At 44.5% G+C, this 25,213-nt stretch overlaps 1 protein-coding gene and 1 long non-coding RNA gene across 3 annotated transcripts in view; one reads left to right on the top strand and one right to left on the bottom strand.

Moving 5' to 3' along the window:
- LOC134552039 (uncharacterized) overlaps window positions 1-25,213 on the top strand; it is a 131,912-nt gene that overhangs the window by 36,501 nt on the left and 70,198 nt on the right. The window lies entirely within an intron of this gene.
- On the bottom strand, window positions 18,141-21,790 carry FZD7 (frizzled class receptor 7). Its single transcript, XM_063400277.1, has one exon. The coding sequence runs from the start codon at window positions 21,785-21,787 to the stop codon at window positions 20,066-20,068; it is 1,722 nt and encodes a 573-aa protein (XP_063256347.1). The 5' UTR covers window positions 21,788-21,790; the 3' UTR covers window positions 18,141-20,065.

The raw sequence follows: 25,213 nt of genomic DNA, 5'->3' as shown, positions 1-25,213 counted from the left end.
GCAGTGTTGTTTTTCCCTGGTTTATGCATTTCGCAAGAACTTTTGTAAAGAAGCAGTTGTGTCCTGCTTGAGACAGACTCTGCAGAGGGAACAACTGCAGTAAGCCTGGCATGTGTTGTATCTGATTAAACCCAGAAGTTAATTTGTAAGCAGCCAAGCAGCCCCTCTTCACAGCAATGAGGGGTCCCAGGGCCAAGCCCACAGCAGAATGGACCCTCAAGGAAATCACTGCAGAATCCAGGGAGGCAAAAGTGCTCTGTATGAACACGGGTATATTTTTCAGCATTATATTTTGATGTGTGTGTGTTCTCCCAGCCCTTGAGCTGTGCACTATAGCCATGCAATAGCTGCTAGTTGGGACACCAGAGTGAATGGTGTCATCTTGATAGTGTGATTGTGCCTGTTTAGATGGCCAATGGGCACATGGGAGCCCATCTTTTCAAGCTGGGCTGGAATTGGCATGGGATCTGTGTGAAGATATTAAATCAGCTTTGCACTTTACCCACTCTTGCGAGTTCCCTAGAATAAATTTGAGGGGCCCAAAGTTTATTGTCCCTTATGTTCAGATTGTTAGGACTCACACTGGGACTTTATGGCCACTTAAGCATTATAATGGTATTGCTATGTCCTTTCCCCAGGCCTTCTGCACTGTGGGAGAGGCATAAAAAGGCAGTGGTACACTGGACCCCAACTCAGAGCTCACTAGATGGCTGGTATTACCACAGGATATAAATAGGCTGGAATGGAGACTGAGGGGGAGTTCAGTATAATACTGCCAGCAACATGTTACTTGCTCAACACAGTTACCAGCTCTGTGGGATCAAAGCAGTTACACAGCCAGTGCAGGCTGCACAGGAATGGAGGGGCTCGGGCTGTGGAATGGGGAATGGCTTTTCATGCTTAGGAACCTGTGCTGGATTCAAACTGGAAGCCTGAAGATGAAAATGTTTGGGACCAGGCCTTGTCCTGCAAGAGCTACCCAGGCTTCCACATGTTCTGCTTCAAAAGAGAGCAGGCAGGCTCTTGCGTTCAAAAAAGTTTTGGTTACAGCCCCTTGTTAGTTTAATTTTAGTTCTTATGAATTGACATATGGCAGGCATGATTTTTAATTAGAGCTTTAGCTGCATTTTACTGGTAGGGTTGCAGAGCACTGTGGAATTTACACTAGGAAAAAAATGCTCTGTCGGTAGAGTACAAGGCTGTTTAGTAATCAGAGTGGAAAGTTAACTTTGAAACAAATTGGCAACTGATCAGATAAAATTCAAATCGGTAACATTTGTGTTGGAAACCAGCTCAGATCTGGGAAAAATGGAATCTAAGCTATTCTTTTCCTCTTACAGAGGAACTGACCAGTGAACAAACTGTGTGCACACCAAACTTCATTGTAACAACCCCTACAAAAACAAAATTAATACTTTTATAGGGTTATCTGAGCACTTATCTGATTCCTTCTCACATTAGTGTAAGACTAAGTGTTGCTTTGAAGAGAAGTTTCCTTACATACTTTACAAAACAAACAAACGTCCTTTGCCAGTCAAAAACTAAAGGTCAAAAGTTTCCCCCATTTGTTTTTCTTTTGAATCAACAGGGTGTTAGAGAGAAATGTCAGGAGATGCTTTGCTCCTTTGGATTTGTAGCAGATTCCCATCTTCCCAGTTCATTGTGTGAACTATTTCAGGTACTGAAAGAGTTAATGGTGTGTTCAGGCCTCAACCAGCAAATGCATTTAAAGCTCAGTCCAGCACTCACATGGTTTGTATTCTTGCTCTGCTGGAGTGGTGTGTTAGTGGCATCTGGTTCCCTGGCAACAGCTTTCATTGGCTCAATCAAAGCCTTTTCTTCTTAAGAAAGCTCCCACTGTGACACCCTACCACCACCACTAATCACCATCTTAACTGAGTGTTTAAGATGCAGCTGGTATGAAAAATAATGCTTGTGCATGTGAGAAGATTAAGAGGCTACCTTGCATAGTACACCTGCCCTGGAGAGTGCTCTTACTCCTTCCTGTTGGGCATACTTGAGGCATCTGCTTTCCCACTGGTAGAGATGAGGCACCAATACACCAAGAGTCTGCTTAGAAATAATCTTTTGTTAGGCAGAAATCCATAAACCTTTGTGACTTGTGAATAGTCATTTCCTCTTTGCAGCTGAGATGGCGTTTGGGCCTCTGTGCTATTGACAAGGGGAAGAAGTGGGATGTACGGGGTGTACAATAAAATCCATATTGTTGAAGCTGTCTTCTTGACAAGGAGGAAGCAGGAAGAAATCTTCCAACATGTGAACTGGAGGACAATGTCAGCAAAGAATTTATGTTAGGCTTCCTCCGGGGTTATATATGTTGGTGTTTCTGAGAATTCTGTTTGCATAAAAGTTGAGAAAATATCAGTCTCTGCCTGTATCTTGCAGAATCTGGGGTACAGAGTGATCAACAAACTTGAGCATTCTCGTACGCAGGAATCATGCTTCCACTGTTTGAAATGTTGTACCCATGATGAAATGGCTGTTAGAAATGAAGTCCTGATTGACTTGGCAGCTGATAGAAATTCTTTCCTTATTTTCCTAGTCTTGGAGACCATGTTGGAGGGTGGCCTGTAAACATCAGAGGCCATTGCACTCCACAGGAATGATGCAGCTGGAGCAGAGATGTAGGTGAGGGTAAGCACAAGGAGACACAGTGTGTGCATTGTAATCCCTGTGCTACAGTGGTTACTTGTTTACCAGACAAAGCACACAGGCCAGACAACCTCCTCCTTTGCTTATCTCTGAGCTATTGGGCAGGAGAGTGAACTGGGATTTAAGAATGTGGGCTGGAGAGCAGACATCTTCAGCAGTGTGGATTTAGTAATGAAATACCATGCCAGAGAATATTACACTGATTTTGTGTCTGCTTTGATTAGGTTTTAAGGGAAACTACAATCTCCTCATAGAGCTCTTTGGTGTTTTAAAACATCCCTTGTTTGAAAACAGTAAGTGAACATTAGAAGCTTGAAAGAGGGGAGAAGGAAGCCTTGTGAGACACTGTGCTGTATTTGGCATAGAGAGACTGAGGCAATATGTGCCCGAGAAGGAGATAGGGAGGACAGACTTGTGGTTAAGCTACTATATTGAGACTTGAAATTTGGGTGTAGCCTCCACCTCTATGTGGCCTTGGGGAAGTCTGTCATAGGCAAAACAGACATTTACTAAGGGCAGGCAAACCAGAAGTGAAGCTGTGGTGACTCCTCTGGCTGTGGCAGAGCCCAGGGGAGCTGCCTTGGTAGCTGCTGCTGCCAGAGCGAAGCAGAGGCAGCAGGGTAACGCCTGGCTGCCATAGCTCTTTCATCTTTTCAAACGCAGCTGGAGCAGTAAGTGAAACTGAGCAAGGCTCAGTCCCCAGCTCTCATTCCCATCTCTGCCCTAGCCTTTCCCTGTGGCTAAAATGTTCTGGTGGTGCAACTGTAAGAGCAGAGCTACCATGATTTGAATAAGAGTGGAGAGACAGGTAAGTCTCTAGTCTATCTCTGGTTAATTACAGGTGCCAGAGAAGAGTAGTAACAGCAAGGCTAGGATGAGTGTTCTCCAAAATTTGCTCTGCAACTCAAAAAATTAGTTTCTGAGCCAGCAGTGGGTCTTTGTATTAACAGATTTTCTGAGATTGTGACTAGGTATTTTGTAAGCTCTGCACTAGGCTGGCACTAGCCCCTTATACTGGGACAGCAAAATTCACACAGAGGAGAAGCACAGAGCTTGTTCTGTCTTGACTTCCACGTGCCCAGATCACCCTCAGTCCAACTCCAGAGTCTTTGCTTGGGGTACCTTTGCTTCTTGTGTCAACACTGCTGCAGCCCCAAGTATCCTGATTCCCCCAGATACCACAGTAATACGGGCAGGGGGCTGGAATGCAGTAACATCACACAGCCCCAGCTATGGGACCAACAGCCTTCAATAGCTGCACCATTTGCAAAGTGGGACTAATTCTTGCTTCATTCAGCACGCTCTTAAAAAGATAAATCCTAATATATGAGAGATACTTAGTAGGTACATGGCTAAAAGCTTCCCTGGAAAGCCTATGCATGTTTTAAAACATCAAATATATATTAAAAGAAGAAATTCAAAAGCTGAAATTAGAAATCACAGCAGCAAAGAATAACATGCTGAACATGGTAAGCCATTCTTCAGTCTTGTGTAGCCATTAATTAAATTTATTTAGATTTATTAATAGCTGTTCAGTAAAAAAAAGGAAACCATGGCAGTTATTAGAACTGTAAAACAACCAGTTTTGATCACTAAGTGTCATTAATGATTTGGTAAATTTGTTTTGGAGACTGAGTGTGGGGGTTGTTGTTGCTTCCTCCTTCTCAGAGTGTTTCCAAAGACCAGGGAAGTGCATGTATGTGTATGAGGAGCTACACTTTTTCTGCTGCACTGACAATCTTGACCTTTTGACTAATTTATGGGCCTCAAGGCAGGCAATGAAAATGTGGCTTCAGAGGGGTAATTGTAGATTTCACTGCTCTGGTGAAACTCAGATTTGCTTTGGTTCAGGTATGATTTCAGAAAACATTATTTATTTGTACTGGTTTACCATGAACTCTGTAACAAAGGAATTTTGGGAATCACCTTCAGATATAAAGGGACAGGCAACTTCCATTGCTTAGGGGTTTTCACAAGTTTCCACTGGCCACACAGATGGATAGCTGAAAATATGTAAATTTGGCTAAGTGCAAAAGGAACAACACCAGTGTGTTGTCTCAGTCCTCCCTGTCACATAAACTGAGCACTGAGCACGTACTTCTGTGAAGAAATCTGAGGCTTTTCCTTTCACACAGCAAGATATGCATTTAAATAAGATAAAAGGTTCTTAATTTGCACATAGAAGGTATTTGAGTATACAGAACAGACTCTTGCTCTAAGAATGATGATTGAAAGGAGATTGTTCTGTTCCCTAATTCACTGGGTAAAATTATTTTAATATAGAGTTTGTGTTATTTTATTTCCTATTTTTTAGATTATTAGAGTGCTCTCAAGAAGCCTTCCCTTCTAATCACAGTCTGTACACCTGTGCTTAATTATGTTATCACAGTGTTTACTGGATAAACAGCACAACTTTTTACTTTTTTTCTTTTTTTTCCTTTTTTTTCAAAAAAAGAAAAGATCCGAGGGGTAGGCAAGAGGTGCACATACAACTGCAAACCTCTGAAAAAGGATGTAAATGCTGACTTGCTTCAGAGGAGTGAATGTCACCCTAAGTAAACCTAGAACAGGGTCGTATAATATATTGGGCTGGAGTCACAGTAGTAGATTTATGTTATAGCAGTGAATAGGGCTGTGTCTCTGGCACTGCTTCCTAACCTCTAGCAGAAGTTGTGTGGTGTGAATAAAGGCCAGAGGCCTGTTGTAAAAATGATGATTTAGGTGGTTGATTGGAACTCTAGAGATCTGGTTGCTTTTCCTGCCTCTTTTCTACTTTTCGTTAGAAGGTAACTCAATCTTCCTCTTTAGGCTAGGAATAATATTTCCGCACCTCACAGGGACATTTTGGGAATAAAAGTGTTAACTAGTGCAAAGCATTCAGGGCTCTGGCCTGAACAGCAGAAAAGAAACAGCATAGAATGGAAGAGTATCATTGTTCATGCAGTGTTGCGATAGTTTGTAGATGAAGCCAGAGCCCCACGCTGAAGAGCTCAGATGAAAAAGAATATTGAAGAGCTGCTTTGTATGCAGAGCATTGTCAGGCCTGTGCCTGGAGTGAAGCAGGGCTCTTGCCAAAAAAATGAATGTGGGGGCAGTACCTGGTCAGAGACTGAAGCAGTATATTATACCATACAACCCCGAGGCAGAAGAAGGTTACATTAGGCAACCTTTGCTTTGCTGTTTCGTGATACTTGAGAGCTTTGCTTTTCAGCCTTTGATTGTTTAGTTTTAAACAACATGGTTTTTAGCATGGAACTGATGATATAGATCTTACAGTGCACCTGGAGCTTTACAGGAAAGTGTGCAGATAAGGTCTCAACCCCTTAAATCTTATAGACTGGGGCCTTTTTCTTCTCTCACAGACCTCATTAGATTAAGTAATCTAAGGAATTCTGGTTTTACAGCGGTGACCCATAATTCAGCACTGGTTTAGGCATAAATCTGCAATATGCTTCCATGGAGTTTCAAACTGCAGAAATGCCTCTTTTTTGGTTGTTGTTGCTTGCATACTTTCATCCTGTACCGCTTTTCACCTAGCAGGGATTCTGTGTCCTTTTTACTGATTGACCCACCAAATTACCACTGAGCAGAAACAGGATTCCCAGTCCTACTTTTAAAACTTGTACTATGTGTCTTTGTAAGCTCCACAACATCACTATGCTGTATCTTGGTAGTGAAACAAAATCAATTTCTTCCTCAGTCCTTGGGCAAAGCTGGCTGAATTAACTTTAGGCACTGAAAAAAGCCCTACCTTTTTTTCTTTTCTTTCTTTCTTTCTTTCTTTCTTTATTTATTTATTTAAGGAAGATTCTATATTATCTAAAACCTCTTTACTTTTAGACACTCTTTGGTTGTCTGATTTTTTTTTTATTATTTTTAAGGCATTTCCTTTCCAGAATATCTAGCCTGCTGTAAAGAAACCATGTTTCAGTCCCAGCAACATTATTTATGATCACATCATCAGCTTCACGCAGGAATACTTAATAAACCCATAAGCACTTCAGAACGGCTGAGCCCTGCTCACTGCTCAGCGTGTACAGACAGGGCAGGAGAAGCAATAGGGCTGTAGCAGACTAGATCACAAATGGGGGGCTGCACTGGGAATGGACCTGGTGGCCTCTAGAACTGGACATCATGCTGGAACTTTTCCATCCAGCACTTTAGAAAACAGCAGGAATTAATGCTTTCACACTAGGAATCAATTACAGAAACCCAAATTATTACCATTTGAATAAACAATTATTCCTTTTTCACCCTCACAGAAGCTTTTTACCATGAACTAAAAGCCAGAACTAATTAAATGGTCTGATCACACAAATCATATCAGAAGTGTTTCATCTGGTTTAATTCCCAGAAATTGCTGCTACTTTTAACACATGCTGAATTACTTCTTTTAATTAATTGTTTTAACAGTTTCCATTTATATCTGTTTCCAGCACTGCTGGGATTCTCCCTTTCTGCAGATAAAGTGGGAGTGTTTACAGAAGCCTTACTGCCAGGGAGTATTTTAACCCTAGAGACAGACAGTATGGCAAATACCTTGTAGGTCAGGAAAAGGGACATTTACACCTGCATCTAAGAGGGTTTTTTTTAAAAGCTACAACAGGAGACAAATAAGATACATGCTCTTTAGTCCACCCTCCTCATTAACTCTTAAATTGCTGGTGACAAATGCTCTGATGAGAATGCAGTAGTTATCACTAGGAAGAGGACAAGGCAGCTCTGTCAACATTGTGCAATTTTCAGTAGCCTTTTTCTCCCCACATATGAAATGTGGACAGGTTATGTTGGTGATTGCTGGTCAGCTGGACCACAGGGCATTTCTTTGTCAAGCAGAACAGTCCTTAGCCTGATTTCCTGAACCAGGCAGAAAATGTTTGCACCTGGGGCTTGGTCTCAAAGCTTGAGAACATTCAGGTCTAAGCATAGGGTCTGCAGCCCTGCAAACACATCCCTGAGTCAGGAGAATGTTTCTGAGGAACAGGAGCATGCTTTTGTCTGCTGCAGGACAGCTTATGTGTTTTGGCTTTTGGTAGATGTTAATGGAAAATGCTCTTCCTAATGAGGTATTTTTGAAAAAACATCAGGAATGTTCCTGTATTCAGAGACTGGTGTCTGGGTCCCTGAGATTAGAGGTTTGGATTCAAGACAGTTCTGTGATCACCTCTTGATCTCACACTACTGTACTACTAGTAGTACGTGCCTGTGTCCACACAAGGGTGGGAACAGCCCAGTGTTTGTAGTCTTCAATTTCTGTATTTATCAGAAATTGATAATGCATTTATTGCTCAGACAAAACTTCAAATCAAGGGGTTGCAAGTGATCACAGAAGAAGTCCTCACATGTAGTACTAGGATTTACCCTTCAGTTGTAGTTGCAGGACAGCACTGTGCAAACTGGCTGCAGAAATTCTTACCAACAGGAAGACAGAGGCTTGCTCTAGGGACTGCTGCTTTGGATGTTAAGACCAGAAAAAATATGAGAATAGTATTCTTTTCCATCTGACTTTCATGAGGACAAGTGACAGGCTTTAAAGTTTAAAATAGCACTATTAAAGCGGTATAAAAATGTACATATTCAAGATATGTCAGTAAGATGGGACATTGTCACAGAATAATGGGTGCTAGCTGCTCGGTATTCAAAGTAGGACAGAAAAGAGGGAGATGCTAATGTAATTCTCAGTTTCCTAGGGAGCAGAGAATGAGAAATAAATAGAGAAGAAGGACAGTGCAACATTTCTGAGTATACCTCTGCCATGATAGGAAGTGTTTGAGCAGGGTTCTCTATGACCCTGCATTTCAGAGCAGTGTTTGTGCCATAGCACAGCTGACATTCTCTGCCATCCTATCCCAGCCAAAAAACCACTTAACTGAGACAGAAGCGAAGCTGTCTGCTAGGCTCTTTTGCCTTTCCATCTTAGCAAATGTGGTCACCCATAGGCCTTTTGAAAAGCAGGGCCTGAGAAACCTTCCCCATGCCCTCGCTGGCATTGGCTGTACTGCCAGGGATCGTGCAGGTCAGCTGTGAGAGCTGCCTTGCTCCAGCTGGCAGAACTGGAGCACTTGGCTGCCTTGTGGCTGTGACACAAGCAAACTGCTGAGCTTTGACATGAGAAAGGCCTTGTCTCCCTGGGAGGTGGCTTGCCTCTTTCCCTGCCTCCTCTGTTCATGTATGTGGCTCACTACTCTGTCCCCTATAGGTGTTGACTTTGTAAATTGTGGTAATGCCAGTGCCTAGAACTCTTCCTCCCTGGGGAATTACCCGAAGTGCACAGAGGTGCCGCAGGATGGTCTGTGGGCCCAGGGCTGGGGGTTGGAGGGAACATTCCCATGGCAGTCTGTGAGGACAGGGGTTGTGAACTGAGTAGATGGAAGTCCTGAGGAGACCAGCTGTCTCCTGGGAAATGTTGCTGTTGGTACTCCCCTGTCCTCAGTCCCTGCGGCCTCCATCCAGACCACTCTTCCCTTGCAAAAAAGAAGGCTTCAGACTCTGTCCTGTGGTCATGTGCCCTATTCCCCAAATGTTTGCACTCTGCCTTTGAGATAGCACAGGCTCTGTATGCTATGGCCATATTGGGGCATCACTCCAACAGCACAGTTAAGGTTGTGTTTGCTCATTCCTTAACTCTTTATTTACTGGTTTCCAAGGGAATAGCTAGGTCTGACATTCTAGAAAGGCACTGCATGCTCCTGGCAACCTTCATGAATTTCTTTGTCAGCAAACTTCATACTTTTGAAAATTTATGGGAGGAATATAACTTGTTGAGCATTCACAATGATGACATCAATTTACAAGTCAGAAATTCCATGGCCCTGAGGATGCTACTGGAGCAAAGTACGACTAAGTGCTCCTTCACAGCCTGGGCACTTCACCACACTTAAAGGGTGACAGAGGCAGTACTTTGCTATGAATATTCTGTTAAAAAGGCAGTGTGAGGAATTCCAGAGCAATACCTGCCTGGACTGGGGCAGGTATTCACACCTTAGCCTTGCGTAGACTTTGGGATGGGTGTCTATGAGCCAGCCCAGTCCACAAGCCAGCCCTTGCATTAGCCAGCAGGCAGGGCCAGTTAGCATGAGCATGGGTCTGACAGGCACAGAAGCATAGCTTCACACCAGAGTTTTCTTTTTGGTCAGCCTGAAACACAAGAAAAGCAAATGTACGTGCAGCTGTAGCTGCGTCCACAAGCTTCTCACATTTCAGTCTCAACAGTTTTTATTGCTCTTTCCCTGCTCTCCACAAACACTTTTCCCTACATGCCATTTTTAATCTCATTTAGAAAAATGTTCAGTTTTCTGCCTTGTGTCCCTTATTACCAGGGACTACATGGTGCAAGTGAAGTGGGTTAGACTCTTAGTGATGCAGGGCAAGCTGTAGGTAAAACTGACTCCTGTGTCTCTTTTAAACTCCCTGTGTTCCAAAGCCAAGCTATCTGCCTTCACCTGCCATGTTAGCCTTAGTCCATCTCTTAGGCTCCCTCTTCTTTCCAGCTGAACCTTATAAGGTTGCAAAATATTTTTTAATCTTTATGGGTGCATTTCAAATTCCAGTTTGGTGTTGCTTCATGTAAAAAGCATTTCACCAAAGCATTCAGACATTTTCCCCTGTGTTTTCTTCTTCAATTGAAGCAGTTCAGAGTTAACTGAAAATTTGTTTTATTTGATTCAAATCCATATTTTTGGGGAAGTAGTGTGCTTCCTCCTTGCTCTGCTGCTGAACTATTTAATCACTTCATTAGTGATATTTTAAAAAAAATACCCAGTTAGTTATTTTGGTTTGGGTTTGGTTTTTTTATTTCATTGCAGATAAATATTTTCCTTTTATGAACAAGATAGTTTCCTCAGTGTCTGGTTTTCATTTTTAGGGAATAGTCAGCCAACTAACAATCTTACTGGCCAGCACTGATGCTGCTCAGCTGGAGATGTTTTGCAGTATGTGCTATCACACAGACCCCACATGGCAACACTTTGTACAACAACCAAAAAAAGACAGGGAGAAGAGAGCATGTGACAGTAAATCCCATCATCTGGAGAGCCCCCAGAGACTCTTCAGAGAAAGGAACATTCCTTATGCATGTTACACAAAAGCCCAAAAGGTGATGAGTGACACTTCCCACTTTCATTTCTTTGGGAAGATTTGGTGTCATCACATGTCTCTACTTTGCCACTAGTGTTTGACTATTTCCCCATAGAAAGTAAAGTGCCAGCTCACTCTTTGCTATTCTTTGTCTCTTAATGATCAATTATTTTTAATTGGAACCCCTTGCATTGTGCCCAATCTTAAGAGTTCTCCATCAAGATCAGAGCTCCAATAAGATGGGAACAGTACCAACGCATATGTGGGGAAGATAGAGACTTTTTTTTTTGTCCCAAAGAGTATGATCGTATTTAGAGAAGGGCAGAAAAAGCAATGGAGGTAAGTATGATTGGAAGGATTTGCAGTCCACAGGCAAATCTGGGAAAAGTATTACTGTCTCCTGCCTTCTGGTCTGGTGCCCTATCTGCTGGCACACACTGCTTCTCATTTACTAAAAAAAAGTCATTGTATGCGCAGAATTACATTTAAGGATAAATAAAATAGGCTGGCATTGCTACAAAGAACTTTATCAGCTAAATAAGATGCAGCCAGGGATGACGCTGAGAGGTGGACATTGTGAAAATCACAGTTCTCATGACAGTTCTTCATCGGCCTATTTTTATGTATATAACTTGTTAATATATCTTTAATGTCTGTTTCCAAGTAATGTACTACATCTGAGTCATATAGTGAAATGCTGACCAAAGGACACTTTGTGAAAGCTTTAATGAAAATTGATAGCAAAATGGAAGAGTCAGTTAAGTAAAATTGCTGAGTTTCTTGAAATTGTTTTCTGAGAAACTTTTGTTTTCAGTTCTCATGTCGAGAGATTTTAATACAGATTTGAATCAAAAGTCAGTGCAGGAAGATCTTTGCTCGAGGAAAATGAAGGACATGGAATTAAAGCATTAACTGTGTTTATGTTGACTTTATTAGTTGAAGTGGCATAAGTCTTAAGAACTCTTAAAGACAGAAAACTAGATCCCTGTCTGTGGGCAATGATACAAAGTTGTGTGCCTTCATGACTGCAAAACCGTCCACAGATTAATTAGTCTTTGCAGATCGGGATTTCCTACCAGAAAAGACGGTGGCTCAAAGCAACTGTAGAGCCCAGACTTTTAAATCTTCCAGCACTCAAATGCCGGACTGAGGTTTAGCCTACCATAAAAGCAGAGAGCTGCCGTGAGGTTTGGTGTGAGCTCTGGGAACCCAGCCCACCTGCTGCCCCTGCAGAAGAGCAGCGTGGTTCAGGCACAGGCGCTGCTCAGTCCCCTCGCACACGGCTGCGGTTCGGTCTCTGCCTCCCGTGGCCGCTCCGAGCTGCTTTAGAGACGCCAGATCTTTGCCTTCATCTACTTTGTGCCGGAATCCTTTAGCCGTCGTGAGAGTTGTTTCTGCAAATCCAATAGCTGATTTATTATCTTCAGGGAGCAGAATGTGTAAAGAAAAACAGTATGAGTAAATCCTCTTTCTAGCAGGGCTTTCTATCCACTCACATAATCCCGCTTGGTTCCAGCCTGGTATGCATAGCTGTGCAAGGGTGTCAAATGACAGCCCTTTTACTGGCTGCTGGCCCTAATGGAATGCTTCTTTGCACATCTCGTAAAGCAAGGGCAGGAAATGCTGCCTGAGACTTCTACATTTTTGCCGTTAATTAAAAAATAAAATTAAAACATTGAGAGGCAAGAGCATGACAAACAAGAAATGCTCTTTTCATCATGGATTAGATAAAAAAGATTCCATCTTTACATTTTAGTTTTTTACCCTTTCTAAAGACTGACTTGCTTTAGATAATCAAAGCTGGCTTTGAACTAACACACAGAAAAAAAATCCTTTTTTTTTCTCTTTAAAAATAGGCCTATAGATATATATACATATCACAGCCTTTCATTCCTTTTATAGACAGTTTCATTTTCTGGGAGAATGTGAAAGTTCTGAGCAATCCGGAGCTCACGCAGGCACCACAACAAACACAGGGAATGAGGACCATCCACACTACTGCAATTAACACCAGTGTTTAATTAGCAGACAGCTGCATTGGGCAAGGGCCTTTTGATTTTCTCTCTTCACTGGGCTTTTGATGAGAGATTTACTTCTAGTTGTCACACTCACATGCACTATGCTAGATGTGCATGCACACACATACACACACCACATGGAAAATCTGTGGAAGGAAGCCATGTCAGGAAAGTGATCTAATTTGTGCTTTAGGTAAATATTTTTTGGAAGTAGGTCCGTTTGACTGACTTCCATGAAAAGTCTATAAGGTACATTTTTGTTTGTTGGAAGAGGGTAGGCTATTAACTAGTCTATGCTTTGGTGCTTCTAGGAATCCTTTTTTGATTTGTTGGTTTACTTTATTTAGCAACAAAAACCTGATGTGTGATGAAGGTGAATGGGTGCAGAGATCTGCCCTGGGAAAGGCTGGCATCAGGGCAAGACACAAACATTTACCCCGGTCAGCTTAGACATTTCTGTATTTCATTGGTGAAAGAAGTGTAATAGCTTCATGCTGTTCCCTGTTGTTAAGGGTAGAAAATGTCCAAGCACCCAACTAATCCTTCTCCTTGGCCATCATTAGTAATGAGAACGACGTTGTTTGAGGTCATGGTAGCAGAAAGAAACTGTTGAGGAACTAAGAGATGAAGTAAAAACATGGCAGGAAGGTGAATTCTCACTGCCACAGGCTTGGGTGAAACCTGGGTCAACTCTGCTTTAGGCCTGCTACTAAGATGTACCTTCTCCTTGCAGCAAGCTGAAGTGAACAGTACTTATTTTAAGAGGGACAGCAGAGTTGTCATTGAGCCTGTTGATGATGACAGTGTTTATACCATATAGCAAATGAGAGCTTGGGAAGAGTTAAGAACCAGCACTGTAGTACTAGCACAGGACCAAACCCTTACCTCTGCCATGCCTAAGCACCACTGTAACACGAGTCCGTTTTGTTTGACATGCATGCCCAGTTTAGAGTAATTTTTTGTTTACCTAGTTTGTCTCTTTATACCCTCTCACACTTTATATGTGAGCCTGGCTAGATGATACAACTGTGAAAGCAGGTGCTCAGCCTGACCAGTCTTAGATAAGATGCTGGAAAACATACAGATAATTTATTCTAGCTGGTGGTCTTAATTTGGCATTCTTTGAAACAGAATCTACTTGAAAAATATCAGACTGAGAGACAAAGGCCTGACAGAGGTATTTATACAAACTCTCTTATAATTATAATAGTCATTCTCACAACATCCCTATAATATACAGAAGTGTCACTGCTCCAATTTGATAGACAAGGAATTAGAGATTTTTCTAGATGTGCACTTGGGAATTTGAATGCTTATGAAAACTGCTTTCCATGTAACCTACCTCCATTTTTAGCTGTCTGAATACTGATGGAAAACTGGCTGTATGTGATCTGGCCACCATCTGTGATTGTGCAGGTAATCAAGCACTTGTCTTTCAAATCTTAGATTAGTGCCTACTTGCTAGAACATTTTTTTGTGTCCATCTGGGCCAGATAACATGTTTTTCTTCTACTGTAGCTCCTGGCAGAATTCCCTATTCACCACAAGCTTTTTCAAGTCCCTCAGAATGTTAGCCTGAGGAAAAGGACAGCATAGTGGGAATAATCTATCTCCTCGCCTGCCCTGAAAATGATTTTGCCTTTCTGCAAATTGGTTCAAGAACAATGCTAGAGTTGCAGTACCTTCAGTAAAGCTCAAAGTAGGGGAGAACTGGGCCTCCTTTTTTTCTTATTTCTAGATGTCACCCTGGACTTTGGGATTGAAAATTTAATGGTAAGGTTGTGGCTACCCTGGTAGCTGCATGACAAGACTAATTTCCAAGAGCTCTGCAATCGAAGTTCTATTCACATAGGCTACTCCTCTAGGCAGCAGACTCAGATTTTCTATGTGTATTTGTAAGGGTAACATGCTTAAGTGAAGGATTGTCTGTTACTAAACCAAGTTATGATACAGCTGGGGCAGCCAAACTGAACAAGCCAAGTTGTTACAATCAGGATTTCTCGACTAATACAGATTAGTGATTTCCTCCAATTTACAGTTGTTATTTTAAAATATGCTCTAGGCCCTGCTTATTCCTGCTTTCTATCCATATTCTCATTTATCCCAGTCCCATAGTCTCCTGGCATGGGTAGGCTGGCTGTACAGAGAGGTGCAGGATGCAGAGGAATAGGAGCTCATGACCCTGTTTGGGACTGTCCTGGCATCATTCAGTCGGATCCCGTCCGGCTGCAGCTGTGGTAAACACCGTGCTTGAGCCTGTTTACCTGAATTAGGAGAAAGTGCTCTCTGTGCCTTACTTCCACTGATCTGGCTTTGAGACAAGCAGTGCCCTGCCACCTGAACCAGGCAGCCTTGGACCTTGGGTTTAAACAACATCAAAACCACCCCTTGTACCTCCCTCCTCTGATTGCAGCATGAACTGGTTGTCTAAGCAGTGTTAACTCTGATGTAAATATGATAGTTTTACAATTTGGGCATCATTTTAGTCAAAATGTGTTGATGCTAAGTGGGGCATTTGGGAATTTGCCATGATTGTATTTATTCCTCCAGTCCTATATTATTTGTTCAGTGTTGTATCTGCCAAACCCACACACATGTTGGCATGAAACAATTATCCTGGTTTATATAGGGCAGGCTTGGCAATAGTCTTCCTCAATGAACAGAGTGCTGAAGATTCAGTGTCATCTTTTCCTCGTCATGCAACAGGCTAAATTTCTTTCAGCTGGATTCATGGTTTTAGAATTCAAAGGAGTAGAAGGCATGTATGAAGTGCAGAGTGTATATGAAGTACCTGTAAAGTCTGGAAGGAAATGAGAGTGAGATGAAGAAAAAAGGAGGCTATTTGAAATGCAAGCTAGTAATTTGGCTTCTAAACCCATGTGAAATTATAAGTAATGTTTACTGTTGCCAGTTGGTGAATACAGAGATGTGTGGTTTTTACTTGCATGCAAAGCTATTGGTTGTGGGTGAAGTGCTTAGACAAAAACATTCAATAGTCGGTGTGGATATTCCACCAAAAATAAACCCAAACAAACACTGACGTATTTATAAAAGCACTTTTTTTCCTGTGGAGACAAACATTCAGTTGCTGCTGCTATTCATGAACTTTAGAACTGTTGAAGCCTTGACTTTAACATGCCTGAAACAATAATCCTTCATTTTAGAAAGGTTCACAAATGGCTTTGAAACTGAAGAACCAGTGTTTCTAAAGTTTTCATGAAAATATAGTATATGGTGTACACTTACAGGGATATGGATCAATGATAACTATTACTTGCTAAGTTTCTTGTGAACCAAATAATGCTGCATAGACAAGAGCCAAAAGTAAAGGTGAGGCAGCTTTTCTTTAAAAAAAATTGAAGTGGGCTTAAATGTTAGTCAGAGAAAATGTTTTGCAATGATTATCAAAGTTAGTAAAGGCCTATTTTTCCTCCTTTTTTCCCAGTAAGTTTCACAAAGAGATTTTTTGAATTGTACTCCATTATGAAAATAACTGCTACTTTGTTATCAAAATGGTGATAGTCATTTTTATTCCAGAAGGCCAGACACTATCACTACTTGAAATTCTCTGAATTGTTTCCACTGTGAGCAAATTCAGTCTTGATGTGAGTCACATCTGCTTAAAAGTGAATAGCAGTGGCTTCTACTTTACATCAGCATCAAATTTCACCTACAATTTCAAATTTTAAAATTATCTTAAAATCCCAGGATTTGGATAGTTTTTCATAAGTGACTTTAAATCCAGAAGTACCTAATAGGAAATACTGAAATAAAAGCATTCAGGTTTAGTGGTTTCTGGTGGAAATAGAGACCTTTTTTTTCAGCTATAAATGTCTCATGAACTAAAGAAAGTCTGTATAGAGAGTTTTGCCATGCATGGAGAAAAACCTAGCCATGCCCTGTGAATGGTCTCTCATGCAGTGAGTGAGTGGTGAGTGGAGGGCCGTGGGCCAGGCCCCCTGCATGGATCGAGGCGTGGCTGAGGTATTGAGGATCGATTGCATGTGCAGCAATGCAGCTGTGGCTGCACAGCACAGGAGTGTCACTCACAGCGCTGCTCCCGGCGGCTGCCGGTCCCCCACAGCACAAGCTGCTCCAGCCGTTCCAGCGCTCCGGCCGGCACTGATGGATTAGCGGGAGGAAATGTTTATAGAAAGGTTCAGGTTTCCTGAGTGAGTGGAATGAAACCCCCTCAGCAATGATCAGCAAGCTCATGTCATGGAGCAGTTTGAGGCAGCCTGACTGGCAGGAACGCAAAGGTCTTTTCAAAAAGGAAACTTGACAAGTGAGCAATTCTGGGGAGCAGCAAGAGGTGTTTTCAAATAAAAGATGTGGCTCTTCCTGAGGGGCAGTATGAATGGGGCTAGCTCTTAAAAGAACTTCTAAATCAGTAGTTCATACACTGTAAAAGGGTGTTTGAGAGCAGTGTCCAAATAAAGTAGTGCCCTCAAAGTGAAACTGTTACACACTATGCTTAGTAAATGGAACAGTGTTGCAGTGCAACACTACTGTGATGGCATCTAGCTAAGGCATCTTAGATCTCTGTTCTGTAACTTAAATTTTAGTATTGGCATAATTGAAGGTATGGGAAGTGTGATGAATGCAGACAGTAGGCTGAAATCCTTGTGAAAGAAATGCTGTCAAGTATCATCATTTCACAGGTGTACTGTTCTTTCTGTTCGGGCACTTTCCCTGACTAGCAACAGTCATGGAAAGCTTGAGATCTAAACATTCATTTCAGTTTAAAAATTCAAGTAAAATAGACCATTCCACTGAAGCTTTCAGATGACTGTGATAAGAAACAATGCTTCAGGCTAGCTATTAAAATTAAATTCACTTGAACAAAACTGCAGAGAGCAAAGGTGCTATGGGACAAAAAGCACCAGTTCATTATACTGCCCTGGTAAAGCCATTAAAAAGGATGCAGTCCTTAGTCCTCAGTGTTTCCCTATTACACTGCACCCGTCAAAGTGAGGACTTAATTTACAGCACTCATAGCACCCTCCAGTTCTCAATCTTAAAGTCTCTTTGGAATGGGAAGAGAGCATTATCCTTATTTTCTAGATAAGAGAACTGGTTTATCAGCTTGCCCTCAGCAGAAGCAGAGACTGGAAGAAAACTTGGCTAGGATGCAAGTACCTCAAGTGAGGGCAGACATTTGAAACCGCCTGTCTCAAAATGTGCTCTCCTGTTGTGAGGGCCTGGTAATCAGAACGAACAGTTTCAAGCCACAGCTCAGTTTCCAGTCTGTATTGACTGAAAAGTCTCTTGCATATCCATAACAAAGTGGGGGAGAAGACACCACTTTTCAGAGCTTCCCCCAGCTTCTAAAACTTGCCAAATATTCAAAGATGGAAAGAATGTCATTAGAGCCCTTGTATTAAAAATTATTTATTTAGTGATCTGTACATGGGGTGAAGCAGGGCCTCATACAGACCTTAAAAAAAATCAAGTAAAAACATAAATACATATTTTCTTACAAAAATGAGATTTACAAAATATACATACTGCACTTGTCTGTCACGCTCGCATTTTTTTCTTCCACGTGCACATTATAAAAGACAAACCAAGCCCTGCAAGTCTGACATCAGATCTACTGAAGGATTTGGTTGATGGGCCCATTCCTCATTCTCAGACTACTGGTACACCCTCAGACAGCAGCAGTCTGCCCCCATGCCCTGAACAGGTTTTTTCTTTTTAAAGTTTCAATCTAGACACTTTCCCCCCAAAAACATGATGAGCAGCTATAGGGTGGAGACTTGCTAAAAATCCAGAATGTCCTATTTTGTCCTTAGGCAAGAATATACACACACACATATACTGATAAAAACAACCCTTCAGTGAATATAAAGGTAAAGTAGTATCCAAAAAATAAAATATGAACAAGTCAACATAAAAATTTTCAGAATAGAAAAATCTGTCACATTTCAAAAAGAAAACAATGCATTTGATGATAAATTTTTGAATGTTTTTTCCTTCCAAGACATGATCACTGGAAACTTAACCAGCTGTATTTTAGCTGAAACGAGAAGGCTCCTCACTTGCTGTAACTGCTTGACTTTAAACCCCAGCCCCAAAACCTGCACCAAGAATCATTGCCATGCAGCTCAGGGAACCTGAGGAGAGCAGGCAAAGGGTCCATCGTGAGCCAAAATGATTCCTCCTGTCCCCAGAATCCAGCTGTGTATTCATTTTTACTGCAGTGAGCTCACTGCAAAGCACGTTTAAGGGAAAGAAAGAAAAAAAATCTTATCTTTATGTTACATATTTTAATGGCTCTTGTTTTGGCAGTGCTCTCGGGTAAGCTCTTCTTGCCCTCCTAAATCTTGCATTTCCTTCAGCTTAGAAAAGTGACCCATATTGAACGGTAGGAAAACATCCTGCCTCCTCCTTTTTTCATAAAAGGAATGTTTATTTCTGCGAGCTCCTCACATCCAAGGGTGAACCTCAACGACTTCTTTTTGTTACTTTGCCCATAAAAACCGATCCCATGCTTATGCCTTTCTACATAGAAAACACTTTTGTTTCCCCCTTTGTCTCCTAGAACAAAGGCAAGGGGGAAAAGCCTTCTGCTGAAAAGCAACAAGTCATTTCTTTTCAGGGTGTGGAATAGCAACCCCCTCCTTCCCCACAGCAGCAAGAACAACAGATTGAGGGCCAAATTTTTACTTTAAAACAATTACAACAGGTATCACTGAGGTAAAAAGGAACTTGTGAGCTGACAGAACAGAGGCATCTCCCCAGCACACGATCGGGCTGTAGCCGGCTGTGCGGTACTCACGTGAGGGCTCCGCCGAGCTGGAAGGAGCAGGCAGCGAGCTCAGGCTCGGGAGTTACCCTGCCCACGCTGCACTTTGGCCCCGGCAATTCAGAGAGCATTTGGCTACTTCTCGGCAGAGGTGGCTCAACAGATCTGGCCTCCCCTCCCTCTTGTCCAAAGCAAGGCAGGATGATTTTAGTTGGGTTGGAGTTTCTTTTCCTCGGCAGGAGTAGCTGGAGAGAAGTAAGGAGACTTCTGGGTGAAGGAGGACCCTCCTGTCCCAGCAGTGGCCTCTTTTTCTGTCCTCTCCCACTTAACTGATCGTAAGCACCACTGGACAAAATTTGACTGATCCTTAATGCAATGATTTTTTTTTTTTTTTCAACTCTTCCATGAGAAAGAAAAAGTTTGGAAAAGCCTCTCTTCCTCCCTCTTCAGGGACCCATTGCCCTACTCCTATGCTGAGTATCTGTCTCCTCTGCCTTCTCTGCGTGTGTGCATGTGTGAGTGTGTGTGTGCCAGAGGGGACAGGGGGGTCTCATACTGCCGTCTCGCCTTTGCTACCGGTACTGAGTCTGTGGTAGAAGCGTCGCCAGGACTGAAGGGTTTTGCCAGACCAAATCCAGAAGCCAGTTGTGATCCCAACAATCATGGTCATGAGGTACTTGATCATGAAGACAGTGAAGTCTGGGCTCATAGGGGCAAAGTGGCTGGGACAGGGCACAGCATATGTTTTGCAGGTCTGGAGGAGCCACGTCTTCTCCCAGGTGCCACGGAAGGCCTGCTCATAGAAGTAACACGCCAGGACAATAGTGGCAGGCACCGTGTAGAGGACACTGAAGACACCAATGCGCACCATCAGCTTCTCCAATTTCTCCGTCTTGGTGCCATCGTGCTTCATGATGGTGCGGATGCGAAACAAGGACACGAAGCCAGCCAGTAGGAAGGAAGTGCCAATGAAGAGATACACAAACAAGGGTGCCAGCACAAAGCCCCTCAGAGAGTCCACACTGTAGATACCTACATAACACACCCCACTGAGTACATCCCCATCCACCTGCCCCATGGCCAAGATGGTGATAGTTTTGACAGCGGGCACAGCCCAGGCAGCCAGATGAAAATACTGGGAGTTGGCCTCAATGGCCTCATGGCCCCATTTCATGCCAGCAGCCAGGAACCAGGTGAGGGACAGGATGACCCACCAGATGGAGCTGGCCATGCCGAAGAAGTAAAGGATCATGAAGAGGATGGTGCAGCCTTCTTTCTTGGTGCCTTGGGCCACAGTGCGGTAGCCGTCCTCAGAGAAGCGCTCTAGACACACCACCCGCTCCTCCAGCAAGAAGCCTGCTGCGTAGGCCACTGCCACCATGAAGTAGCAGCCCGAGAGGAAGATGATGGGCCTCTCCGGGTAGCTGAATCGACGCATGTCTACCAGGTAGGTGAGCACGGTGAAGAGGGTGGAGGCACAGCAAAGCACGGACCACACGCCCACCCACAGCCGGGCAAATCGCACCTCTGCCTCCTTGAAGTACATGAGCCCGTTGGGCCGGGCTGGCTCACAGGGGGCTCCACAGTCCCGCTCCCCCAGGAACCGGTAGCCCAAGTAAGAGGGCACTTTGAGCTGCCGCGGGCAAGAGAAGGAGAAGCCAGAGGGTGGCTGTGGTGGGGTAGGAAAATCAGGGGGGTAGCCAGCTGTGGGGTGGGCAGTGACCCCCCGACCCGCCGCACCACCAGGCCCTGGTGGGGCATCCGACGTGTTCTGCCCCACGCAGATCTCACCCGCACCGTGGACAGGGAAGTTCTCGCAGCGGAGCCGCTCTGGCCACTGGAAGCCGAACTTGTTCATGAGGGCCTCGCAGCCCTGACGGGCCCGCTCGCAGAGGGAGCGGCAGGGTGGGATGGCCTGCTCCAGCACGGTGCACACCGGCGCGTACATGGAGCAGAGGAAGAACTTCAGCTCGGGCGAGCACTGCACCTTGACCAGCGGGTAGAACTGGTGCACCTCCAGCCCTGCGTCCTCCTGGTTGGTGTGGCCCAGCAGGTTGGGCAGGATGGTCTGGTTGTAGGCGATATCCGTGCAGAGCGGGATGGAGATGGGCTGGCAGAAACCGTGGTCCGGCACGGAGATGCCCTTCTCGCCGTGGTACTGCTGTGCCGAGGCACCCGCGGGGGTCCCCAGCAGGGCGGCCAGCAGCGCAGCCAGCCCCAGCAAGGGGCGGCCGGCGGCGGCCGCTCCGCCGCGTTCTCCTGCAGCCCGCATCGCCGGGGCGGCCGGGGGCCCGGGGAGCCTCGGGGAGTCTTTCAGAGCCGGCCGGCGCGACGGCCCAGGGGCATCAGCGACCAGAGGGCGGCGGCGGGGCCCCTTCGGTGGGGCAGGAGCGAGGCGACGGGAGGAGCGCGGCTCCGCGATGGACTTCCAAGACTTTCTTCCTCGGCTCCGACGCGGCGGCGCTCACAGAGCGGTGGCGGCGCTTCTCTCGGCGAAAGTTTCCGGAGCTGCTTTCCCCGGAGAAGGCAGCGGCGGCGGCGAAGCGGGAGACGCGCGCGTAGCCCGGCGACGGCTCTGGCCAGCTCCGCGCAGGGTCCCGCGGCGGCGGCGAGGCGGAGGCGCGGCTCCTTGCACGACTGCACGGCCCCGGGGATTTAGGTTACGGCTAAACGGATTATTACCGCGCCCGGCTGAGCCGTGTATTTTACTTCGGGGCTTAAATAACTTTCAAAATCCAATTACTGCGCGATCCTCCCCGCGGCTTGGCTGGGCTCCGCTTCCGACGGACACCGCTGCGGGCTGTGCGTCCGGGGTAGCCGTGCGCCTCCCGTCTCGGCTCGCTCCGCTCCGCCCGCGGCCCCGCCGACACCGCCCGCTCCGCGGTCCCGGCACACAAAAAAGGCGCAGCTCGGCGCGGGCCCCGCCCCCGCCGCCGGCCCCATTCACAAAGCGCGCCGGGGGCGGGGCCCCGCCGCCCCAGCCCGCCAATCCGCGCGGGGGGCGGGGCCGCGCTCGGGGAGGGAATGGGGAGGAGCTCCCGCCAGGGGAAAGAAAGTTGGGAACAACTTCTTCCCATCCCCGGCGGGCCGGGCCGGGAGGAGCCGCCCCCACCCCCGCGCTGCTCGGCACAGCCGCCAGAGCGAGGGGGGCGGGGGGCCAGGCAGCTCGCTCAGGGTGGCCCGAGCAAACTAAAATTAACTGGCTGCTTTCTGAGCAGCCTTTGAAAATGCGAACAGCTGCCTGTGCCCGGAGTTATTAAAAAGGAAGAAAGAAAAAAATAGAGTAAGGAAAAAACCCCCAAACCCAGCGCCCGGGTACATTTGCAGAATGATCCTATTGCGTAGTTGGGATGTTCGTGTCTTTGCGCCATCGCCTCCCCAGCGTGGGGGGTTTGATTTGTTATCGCGCCATGACCGCTGCTTTTTGCTGGCAGAATAAACGCTTTATTCATGAAGATGTAAGCCCTAGCTGGGGGAAGGCAGCTTTTTTTGAAATGTCCAGTGTTACCTAAGCAGAGAGGAGAAATTTAAAATCCCCATTTGCACTGCTGAGATTCCTTAAGAGACTCAGTTCAGCAGTGAAATACCTCTGTGAAAGCACCCTGCCTGCAGGCGGCAAAATGGCATAGGTGGGAAGAGCCTTGTTCCTGGCCTGCTAGGCCAAGCAGATCTAGGACTAGACACCAGCACATATTTGCTAAGGACAGGAATGTGGAGTTTGCAGCATGGCTGTGTTCTCAGGTGCACATGCTGCACATCTTCGGCAGCACAGAAGGGGTGCGCTTGACAAAAGCTCTGCAACAAGGCCTGATTCTGCTTCACTGGCTCATGAGAGTTTGTGCTCACAGACAAGTTCGAGCTAAGAATTATTCAACTTACCTCATCCTTCCCTTTGAGGACAGAGGTCACCCTGAACTGCAGTACTCGAATTCTGACTTTTACTCCTTTGCTCAGGAGCGTGCTTCTGTTAGCAGCTAGGCAAAGACGCCAATCTGTACCATCCTCCAGGGCAGTTAAAGAGAACAGGGTTTGGCTCAGAGAGCTCCAACATCAATTGTTGGACAAATGTTTTCCATATCCTCTACTGCTCATGAACAATGTGTCCTGACGCCAATAAGACCATGGTGCTGCAGCTTTTGTTACGTTTCTTAAGAGAAGCTGACAGTTATAAACAGGCTTGCTAAAATATATTTACTCCTCTTAATGGAGATATTTTTAAAAATAATACTGCGCATATAAAAAAATACATATGGGAAGGACTAGCTAGTCATGGCTGCAACAGCTCCTTCTGGAAAAGAAATGTCTTTGCTACTTTCTCAGTTATAGCTGTTTGAGAGTACCCTAGAGGAACTTCACTTTTTAATTTTTTAAAGGCTTTTTATCTAAATTCCTTGCTTTTCTACACCTAGTGACTAAGGAGGTTTTTGTGATACTCTTCACCTAAATAACCACCCATGGGACAAATTTACATGAATCTGTCTACTCTGTTGTTTGTTTTTTGGCCACTAGTAGCTTTCAATAAAATTATTCTTTCCACAGTTTTCTTTGGGGTTTTTTGGGGGTTGGTTGGGGTTTTTTGGTTTGGTTTGGTTTTCTTGTTGTTGTTTGGGTTTTTGTTTTGGTTTGTGTGTGTATGTGTTTGTTTGGGTTTTTTTAATTTGGTTTGATTTGGTTTGTTGGGGGGAGTGGGTTCCTCTTTCCCCCTTCTACCTTCTCTATCTGTAATAATCACCTTAAAGCCTCTCTTTTGCACTTTGGTTTATATGAGTGTCTTCATCTGCCAAGCAGTTTGTGCTATTCACTATGAAAAACATTGGATGATAGGAGATGTTTCACTGGCAAGCAATGACAATGCAGAGAAGGTAAAGCAACCTCAAACTTTCTGCCCCATGGATAGCTCATTCTGATTTCTGTATGTAAAGAAACAAGTTCAGAGCTAGTAAAATTGCATTGCAAAAAACTCCCTCTCAGCAATGGGGACACAGTGACAGGAACTATTCAGAGTAAGGTTGGTCAAATCAAGTGGCAAGGCTTTAATTTATTTACTTACAAGAAAGGGCAAATGGCATCAGTGGCTCTCCCAGTCTTCTACTGGCCCCATTTGTAAGAGTCATTCATCCAAACCATGGAATGAACAAAAAGATAACTGGGATCTCTGATACATGCTGTAAAAGCATCCTTTGCACTTATGAATATAATGTAGAATCAAAGGGAAGCAAAAGGGCGAAAAATTGAAAAGATAGGCAGAAAGGAAGAAGGATTATGTCCATGATTATTTCTTAGGGAGAAAAGAGAGCAAACTTATCACATGGAATGATGCTGCTAGGTCATACCAGATGGCAGGAATGTACAACAGGATTTACTAAGACGGATGAAGAATGTCTCTTGGGTATGTTACCAACTTCCAAGATCTTTTTTCTATTTAGACCCATGGGGAGATGGGAAACAATCACTGAGAGAGGCAATGGCAGTTGCCTCAAAGTGGCACACCGTGGTGTTAGAAAATCCCTAAGTCAGTCTTAGACATCCTGACAGCTTTCAGAGGACAGTAAAGAGAAGGAAAAGTGAAAAAGAAAAAGAAAAAGAAAAAGAAAAAGAAAAAGAAAAAGAAAAAGAAAAAGAAAAAGAAAAAGAAAAAGAAAAAGAAAAAGAAAAAGAAAAAGAAAAAGAAAAAGAAAGCAGCAGCAAAATGCATGGT

The sequence above is a fragment of the Prinia subflava genome, chromosome 6, assembly GCF_021018805.1.
Source record: "Prinia subflava isolate CZ2003 ecotype Zambia chromosome 6, Cam_Psub_1.2, whole genome shotgun sequence".
NCBI lineage: Eukaryota > Metazoa > Chordata > Aves > Passeriformes > Cisticolidae > Prinia > Prinia subflava.
The sequence above is the reverse complement of the archived record's forward strand: the minus strand, read 5'-3'. Positions and strand labels throughout refer to the sequence as shown.